The following is a 9517-nucleotide window of genomic DNA, read 5'->3' as shown; positions in this document are numbered from 1 at the left end:
CCACACACACACACAAATAAATAAAATTAAAAAAAAAAAACAACAGCCAAGTTCATCAGGAAAACAAGTATGACAAGCTCCTCCAAGAGAACCAACTCCCTAACGCCTTCTCTTCCTCCTCTCGTTTTTTATTTTGTTGGCACAAACCTCAGGGGGGGCCCCCACACCCAGCACCATACTAGTTCAGTTCAGCTGGGTGTTACAATTGACTACCAGTTGTCAATCCACAATTTGCAATCTAGTAAAATGTGTATCATCCCATCTAAGATGGACTCTATTCCCCAAGTGCGTAACCTGCATCACCCACTTCCTCAGCCCATCTGTGTACCAGTGTGGAAGGTTAGCTGAGGCCTGTGTGCCTAGGCACCTGGTCACATGCTCTCATCTGATTTGCCTAGTGACACCTCTTTGTAGGAGTATGAGTGCATGCAGCTCTTCAGAGGCAAGACTTTGAGAACTTGAACCAACTCTGTTATATGGAAATTGCTTCAACAAAAGCTGAGTGCACATCACGGACAACCTCTGCCCTTTGGGTGATGACAAGCAAGCCAGGCAACAGTTTTTCCTCAAAGCTCTCTGCCTGCAGGGTAGGATTCGTGGGTCTAGGTTAGGACTCCTTTGGTCTAGAAGGTTGTCCCCATGACAGCAGTATCTCAGGGTCCCTTGCATGTGTCCTGTCACAGTGATGAGGTAGCCAGAAACCTTGTTCAGATATCCACATGGGTCCAGCGAAGCTGACGGCAGCAAAAGGTGATCAACTGAACACGTTTTCAGTTGCCTTGTTTGTTTTTGATCTTGTTGATTTCACTGTATTTTTTTTTGTTTGATTTTTTTTTTTTTTTTTTTTGGCGGAACCGGGGATTGAACTCAGATCCCTGCATTTGCCAGTCAAGCGCTTAGCCTACTGAGCCATCTCCCCGGCCCCAGGTTGAATTATTTTTTAGGGGAAGTTTATTTCTTGTTTTTGGTGCCGAGGACTAAACCCAGGGCTTCCAGGTGGCAAGTTCAAGGAAGGCTTGGGCTACACAGTTGAAGTTTCACCTGAACTACATAGCAAGACTCTGTCTCAAAAAAAAAAAAAAAAAGAACACCCCTAAAAGAAAGTTGACACCAATATCTCACTTCAAAGCTGGTGTCTACATACCTGTAATCCTAGCACTCTGGGAGGCTGGGGTGGGAAGATCACACACAAACTGGAGCCCAATCTAGACAATTTATTTATGTATGTTTTGGCGGAACCATGGATTGAATGAACTCGGGCCCTTGCGCTTGACAAGGAAGCACTTATTCTACTGAGCTATCTCCCGGGGCCCCTAAACCTAGACAATTTAGTAAGGCTCAGTCGCCCCACCCCATCTTCAACACCCCCCCCCAAAAAAAAGGTTGGGTGTGGTGGTACACACCTATAATCCCAGCATTCCAGAGGCTGAGGCAGGAGGATCACTGCAAGTTTGAGGCCAGTCTGGGCTACACAGTGAGTTCAAGGTCAGCCTCAACCTTACAGAGACCCTGTGTCAAAAAGACAAAAAGTAAAAAAAGGCTGGGAATGCAGTTGGGGACAAAGGCCCTGGGTTTAATCCCCAGTACTGCTAAGTAAACAAACAAATGTTGTAGCTAGGTGCCATGGCATACTCTTACCCCAGCCTCTCAGGAGGCTGAGGCAGAACCATCACAAATTTGAAACCATTTTGGGCAACTTAGCCAGATGGTTCCAATAAAACATGAAAAGGGCTGGAGATGCAGCTCAGTGTAAAGTGCTTGGTGATTATTTTTTCCCTTTGTTCCTGGGGATTGACTTTGGGATGTTGTGTTTGTCTGGCAGATGCTTGTATCGCTGAGCTATAGCCCCGGCCCAAAAGAATGCTAAGGTTTTTGTTTGTTTTTTTTTGTCTTTGGTACCTGGGATTGAACACTTGGATATCATGTGGGAGGTCCTGGTTTCAATCCCCCAATACCAAAGAAAAACACACAAAAGCCTCATCTCTGAAGCCTGCACTTCCCTTTCCCTTTTTCCTCACTCAGAAATGAGCACTGGCCAGTGTGCACGGGCTGGTACACATTCCATCCCTGTTGTTGCCCTCCTATCCTGGATGTGAAAGTTGTCTGAGTACTTGCTGTGTGGTAAGTTAGACAGGCAAGCTAGACCTTGAGGGTCTGTGTTTTGAGACAGGGTCTATGTAGTTCAGGCTGACCCTGAATTAAATATGTAGCCCAGGCTGGCCCCAAACCTATGATCCTCCTGTCTCATCCTCCCAAGTGCTAGCCACTGAGCCTGCTAAACCTTGCTTTTGTTTTTGTGGAACCGAGGGTTGAATTCAGGTCCCTTACTCTACTGAGCTATTTCCCCAGTCCTTTTTATTTTAAATGATTGCTTTTGTTGCGTGTAGTTCTTGGAATCTGAAAATACTCCAGCTATATCAACAGCATTTACTTTGGGATTGAGATAATCAGGCAGCACTTTTAACTGAAGATTATAAAGCAGTCTGTTTGTTAACTGATGACAAATGACAGCCAAAGCAGTTTCAGCCTATGACTGTTAAGAGTCCTCTTTGCTTCCACTCTCCCCAGTAAGTTTTTGAAGATTAACATCAGTTCTACCTTTATATACTTCTTTTAGAAGGGTAAAGACACCTGGTTTTAGTAGTTTTAGCTCTTCTCAGTTCCTTCCTCACTGCTCTGATACCAAGGAGGCACCAAGTGCCTGAGGACCATCTACTTTTTACTGTTCTCTGTAGGCTCGGAACTAGTGTACTATAACATCTTCAAAGCAACTCAGATGGGTAATTTTTTACTTTTCATTTGTTTCTTGAGACAAGGTCACTGTGCAATTCAGGCTGGCTTCAAACTCCAGACGATCCTTCTGCTTCAACCTCTCCAGTGTTGGGATTACAAACACGTGCCACCATGCCTGGCTGCTTTTCAAAGCTTTCCTATGGACCTTCCTCGGAGCCATTTCTAGTCTAGCATCCCCTACTCACCACAAACTCACAGTATAATAGGAGAGATGACTTTTGGTAAGAGGTAAACTGGAGGCCGTAGTCCATCTGCTACTGATGTGTCAACAGGTGAGCCTTTCTTTGGTCAGCGGTCTCAAAGGGTGTCCCTTTCACTGTGTAGGAAGACAAGCACTGCCAAGTTGTGGATGACATTAGTCAGGATCCAGACAACAGGAATACTGAGAAAGGGGATGCCGAGTAGAACCTTGTGCTGCAGTCCTAACATGATGTAGGCCAGCCAGATGCCCCGACTACTCATGACTCGCATGTAGGGGTTTACTTCACCGTGTGCCACCCCCACATTCATCCTGCCAGCCCCTCACGAGCCAGTGCAGCTAGGGACTTAGAGCTTCTGCCTACACCTCTGTTCTCCAGGAAGTATCTAGGCCTTGGTTTTGATTGCCTTCTGACTTACTGATCCTTTCCAGTCAAAACAATTTGGTATTTGTCATTTCTGGTGCTCCTCAGACCTGGGACCAAATGACAGTACCAAGGCAGCACTTTACCTCAGGGTAGGCATCGGCCAAGTGGGCCCCTTGTGGCCACCAAAGGGTTCTACTAAGATCCACGGCTTGTGACAGTGCCAGAGCTTAGTGGCTGTCACTGCTTCATCCCCACCTGTCCCCTTGAGGCCAAGCTGGGAAGACTGGAAAACTTCAGCTAGGATTTATACACTCACACACAACCAAGCTGTCCTCAGGGCTGCCAGGGGGTGGGTCTAAGTCGGGGCACAGGGTCTAATGTGCAGCTCAGCACCTGGCCTCCTGTACCTTTGATCTGGGGTCTGGGGCTGGTGCCATACGGCCTTGCTCCAGTGCTATGGAGAGGTCCCTGCCACTGTCCTGCAAGCCTAGCTAGATTACTCATTACATGCTGCTGGGGACTCTGGGCCTTGGCCAACTAATCACAAGTTCCCTTTCCCAGCTGGCTCCAACATCTCAGATGGGAAAAATGATTCATTTACATTCTGTACTTACCAAATTATTGTTTTTCATGACTATTCCCCTCCCCCTTTTTTGTATTTAATACAGGGTCTACAGGTTCTCACTTCAGATTGGACTCGTAGTGATTCTCCTGTTCTCAGCCTCCCAAGAGCTGGGATTACAGGCATGCACTACCATGCCCAGACTCAATCACCATCTCAACACAGCACACTGGGGATCCAACCCTGGTTGCTGTCTTCCTAAGCAGGCACTTTAATCCGCTATCTGCCCCCCACCCTCGAGACAGGATCTCATTATGCAGTTCGGGCTGGCCTTATGCTTTTGTAGCCCCCAGGTTGGTCTCAAACACAAAGAGATCCTCCTGGCTCACCCTCCCTGAGTGCTGGGGTTATAGGCCTGACCCACATCCAGGGCCAAACCAGCACATGTGCGCGAGGCTCTGACTGCATGGCATGTGGGGCCACGGATTGAACTCCGGTCCTTGTGCTTGCCAGGTAGGTACTTAAGCCTCTGAGCTCTCTCTCCAGCCCCTATTCCCCCCTTTATAACAAACCAACCCCAAGAACTATTTAGTGTCTCCAAAGGACTTGGCCTGGACCCCAGTGGGCCTCTATCTCCTAGGCCTCCTGCCCAGACTGCACATGCAGGTTATCTGGAAAGCACATCCTACAGTTTGATGTTTATATTGTTCCTATAACCTCATCCCTAGTGCAGTGTCCCAAAGACCCAGTCTGTCAAAAACAAGAAAACCAAACTGATACATGCTAAGCGAAGCCAGGGCACAGAGAGTTCTGTCAGACTCTGGCCTCAGTGCCACTGCCCTTGCCCATCTTGCTGGTGGGAACACCACCTCTGTTCCAGCAACCTGCAGCCCTTAAAAAGTCTTGGCCAGAAACCGCATCATTCTAGGCCCATGTAGGACTGCTCCCTGTTGGCAGATATGGCTCAGCAAGGCCAGTAATTTTGCTTTCCTTTGGAGGTATTTTTTCCCACCTCTAGTGAAAGTTGGTGATGTGCTGAAATCTCTGGAGTCCTCCCGAGTCTGCCCAGTAGTGGTACCTTTTTCTTTTTTTTGGCGGTACTGGGGATTGAACTCATGACCTTGAGCTTGCCAGGCAAGCACTTATTCTACTGAGCTATCTCCCCAGCCCAATGGTATCTTTTTCTATAGGAGGAAATTAGCCCCCACATTTGGGATGAAGTTGTAAACAGCTTCTAGGTCCTTTTTTGTACTTACTAGCACCAAGCCTGAACCATAACACTGCAATTGTTTTGTACTGTGATTTTACATAGGGCCTGTCTACGGGCTGCAAACCATGGCATCTTCTTCTTCAGAAGTGCTGCTGTCTACCTGAGCTGGCAGACCGCAGTATTCTTGGCAACAGACCTTGTTTGAAGGGGGGATGAAGAAGGCAACCATCCTCAGGGCTTAAGAGATGCAGCAGCCTTAAATTAATTCTTTGGTCTTTTTAAAATTTTTGAGACAGGGTCTCGCTCTGTAGTCCAGGCTGGCCTTGAACTGAGCGATCCTTCTGCCTCAGCCTCCCAAGTGCTCAGATTATAGGTGTGTGCTGCCACAACCAGCTACCTTCCACCTGTATAACAATTGACCTCAGGATTCCAAAAGTTATTGCTATTCATGGAACCAATCTGCTGGGGGTAACTGGGTTTGAGGAGCGTAGGCTAGGCACTCCTACAGACTGAAAGGTACTTCAAAGTACTGTAAATCACAGCTCTTTTTAGAGATTAAAAGGCACTCCTATATTCAGACCCAGTGTGTTCACACTGGCAAAAGGGTGGACTTCTCAACTGGGTAGCTACAGTATGTTCAACTCTATAGCAACTCCAAGTTTTATAAACTGGAGTGAATATTTAAGTTGAGCAGAGTATTCAAAGTAAATTCAAGGGGCCGGGAAGATAGCTCAGTAGAATAAGTGCTTGCCTGGCAAATGCAAGGACCTAAATTCAATCCCCAGTTCTGCAAAAAACATAAAAAAACAAAGTAAATTCAATCCTCTAGTATCACTCAAGGGAAGGGACAGTTACGATTAAGAGTAAAATACACTCCAACCTAGCTCTACCACTTAACTGGTTGCCTGTGAACAAATCACTTTAACTCTGAACCCAATTTTCTCACCTCTCATTGAACGACACCTATCCTTATAAACTGAGTCTGAAATAGAATGGTTTATGTTGAAGTGCTTAGAACAGTGCCTTGGGCAGGTTGTTCTAGTCTAGAAGTATTGTTACGATGCACTTCTGTCACGGTCACACGGACCCGTATGATCTCCTGTTGCAGCCTCCCCACTGCTGGGATTACAGGCATGCGCCACCATGCCTCGTTCCAGGGCTGCATGGCATCAGTACTGGGGCTCAAACTCAGGATCTTGCACTTGCCAGGCAGATGCTTATGCCACCAAGCTATTTCCGCAGCTCTAAATTTTTAACAAATCTAGCCACATAAATTTTTACCTAAATCTTGTGTTGGCTTCTTGAAATACCATAAATTTAGAAAGTTTATCTAGAGTGTAAAAATACATTTTCTGTATGACATAACCTTGTAAATTGAAGCTTCACATCTAGTATTCAAAGAAACAGAATTTGTTCCAAGGCTGAAGGAAAAAGAATTACTAAGAGACAGATCCTTCCTAAGAATTTCTCCAAGACGTATATAGGTGGATAAGCATAAGATTATTTTTAGGGGCTTGCGAGGGGGGGGTATTGGAGATAGGGTCTTTTTTTTCTGGCTGGCTCAGGCTGCCTTCAGGGCCAGTCTGGTATGCTGTGTGGAGCTGGGGATCGAACCATGGTCCCCCGTGCCTGACTGGGTTTGCCCATGCAGGTGCTTAAACTGAGCTAACCAACAAGCCCCTTAAGGGTCTTGCTGTGTAGTTTTAGGCTGGCCTTCAAGTCCCAACAATCCTCCACGTGGGCCTTGTGTGAGTGCTGGCCTGACAGGTTTGTGCCACTATGCCTAGGAAAGCGTGAGATTCTTGTAGGTGCTGACCTAAGAGTCAAGTGCACCGAACTTACAATTCTGGCAGTACTTGAAATGGTCCACCTTTCCACTGCACAAGGAAAGGTGAGCTAGAAGTGGGCGTGGAAGCTCTACCCAGAGCACTTAAGGACGCAAGGTAGAGATCCTCAGTCACTACTTATTCGATCCAGGGGTCACTGGAGTGCATTTCTGTACTTCTAGACCTGTACTAGAAGCAGCACCTCTTCAGCGTGACCCTGAAGTTCTTCCAAGTCGAGCATCTTCTGGTTTTGGCCACGATTCCAGTGAGTGAATTCCCATTTGGACCAAGGTTCCGCAAGACCACATATTGTGTATCTGTCAGTAATAACTTAGGGGGAACATTAGCACTTTCCATTTCAGAATAAACTGTGCGTAAGGAATACAAGCTGCAGATACTGCCACGCTGTAACCCAATCTTCTAACAAACAAAAACCTGTTGGCTTATTTCTGTAAGACTGACGTGGATAACAGGAAACTCTCGGGGGTTGAAATAGCTGCTTTAACCACTAGAAAGACTACACAGGTGGTTCAACAGAATTTACTTGTATATTTTCCATTTTCTATACTATTTGAAGGCATAAGATTGATTGTATTAGCTTTCTACAATACTGTGTTTTAAATTTATCCAGTAAACTAAGATGCAGTACAACTCATACAACTTAAGGAGATTAAAAAAAAAATCTCCACAAGAGAAAGCAACTCAGCAGGCCCTGGTGTTAAAACATTTTCTCAGAATAAACAGATATGCAATTGCACTAAAAAGTAGTTTTCAAATATTTAAATTACACCAAGATTCTTTCCAAATATCTGCCTTACTTAAACCAATGCAACCAATTCTTTGCTAATACTGGGGCATGAATTTGTGGTAAATGTTTATGGTTTTACCTTCTTCATTAAGCCTCTTAAAATGCTACCAAGCAGCAGAATAAGTTGCATCAGTTCTCTGCTCATGGTAGAGGTCCCAAGGTGAAACTGCAAAAGGTACAGTTAAACAGTAATGTATGAAGAAACTGCTCACAAGGGGCCAGAGTACAGAGCTGGACAGAATCAAACCAGTTATATCTATAATGACTCAACTGAAATTAATAGAGGTACATTCAAATAAAGCTGGAAGTTGTAATTGGTATTTAGAATCAAATTTGAAGACTTTCTTGATAAAATAGAAACAAGTTCTTCTGAAATTGAAAGCGAAACTATCAGTTGATGGAAGCTAGAGACTTATTAACCCCTTCTACACAGATAAGGAAATGAGTGACAAAGTCTCTTGCACTAAAGTTATGTATTTTAACAGCTTTACATGTAATATTCATATATAAAAAACTTTTAAGTGCTTTTCTCCAATTTAAAAATCTAAAGAATTCAAAAATAAGGCATTCAATATTTGAAAAAAGTACAGATTTACAAAATGTGTATATTCTGTCATGAAAACTCCACACCAACATTATACACTTGGAAAAAAATACAAACAGGATATATTACAAATTTATGCAGCAATAACTTAGTTCACACCATGCAATAAAAAGTACATTAATCAAGATACACAAGCCTTTGTAGTTCTAAATGGACTTTTTTTTTTCTTTTTTTTGCAGAATCCTTAAAACCTGTGGCACTTAAAATTTGTTAGCCTTTCTACTGGGAGGTAAATTATACACAACGATGAAGAGGAAGATGGACAGAAAGATGAACAGACCAGTTGTCTATTATGAATCATTCCAGCTTTGTTCCACAATGGCCGAAACTCTCTTCTCTTACTCGCGCTTGTTTTCCTGATAAAGCTGTGCTGCCTGGCTATTGGCTGGACTGTTTGGATTTGGTTCATCCAGCAGAGACTGGAAGAGAAGGAAAACAAATCTGCAGTTATTCTTTTTAATCAGCAGGGCTCTGATAGGTATTAAATATAAAAAACAACCATGCACAACAAAAATTATTTCAGGTTTCTCTGTCATTTACGTTTAGGTAAACACTTACGGAAATGGCTAAGAGGTTTCCAGCGGCCAAAAAACTTAGGCTTCTAAAACAAGTAACTCTCACTTGCCTAGTATCAGAACGGAGCACCGCGCTGGGAGGTACTGTGCTGGGAGGTACTCTGCCTCATGGGGCGGAAGGACGGCAAGTTCACCCCAAGCCTGGGCAATCTGGTGAACTAGTGAGATCCGTTCACCAGACAAAAATAAAAAGAGGTCTGAGGCTGTAGCAGCTCAGTGAGAAAGCCCTGATTTTAATCCCCAGAACCCTTCCCAAACAACAAAACAATATTCTCTTTAGCATACTGACACTTTCTGGCTAACCAGGAAAGAACTTATTTTAGTAAAGGTATACCTATAAATACCTCAGTCACCAACATTTTCTGACAGCCAGGCATAGTGGTGCACACTTGTAATCCCAAAATTCAGGAGGCTGAGGCAGGAGGACTGCCATGAGTTCAGGCTAGCCTGGACTACACAGCAAATTTAAGAGCAGAATGAGCTCCATAGCAAAACCCTATCTCAGACAAAGCAAAGCAAAACAAAAAGAAATATTCCCAACGTAAGCTATTTTTAAAATTTATTTATCTTTCG

At 44.5% G+C, this 9517-nt stretch overlaps 1 protein-coding gene across 1 annotated transcript in view; it reads right to left on the bottom strand.

The window, feature by feature from the left end:
- Positions 1-7481: 7481 nt before the first annotated feature.
- The window catches only part of Ube2b (ubiquitin conjugating enzyme E2 B), a 43188-nt gene continuing 41152 nt past the window's right edge, over positions 7482-9517 (bottom strand). Inside the window, exon 6 of the mRNA XM_012514325.2 lies at positions 7482-8788. Coding sequence (XP_012369779.1) covers positions 8708-8788 — 81 coding nt within the window. The 3' untranslated portion in view covers positions 7482-8707. The remainder of the gene's footprint in view (positions 8789-9517) is intronic.

Source organism: Octodon degus, unplaced genomic scaffold, assembly GCF_000260255.1.
Source record: "Octodon degus isolate 3935 unplaced genomic scaffold, OctDeg1.0 scaffold00029, whole genome shotgun sequence".
Classification (NCBI taxonomy): Eukaryota; Metazoa; Chordata; class Mammalia; order Rodentia; family Octodontidae; genus Octodon; species Octodon degus.
This window is presented reverse-complemented; position numbering and strand designations above follow the sequence as displayed.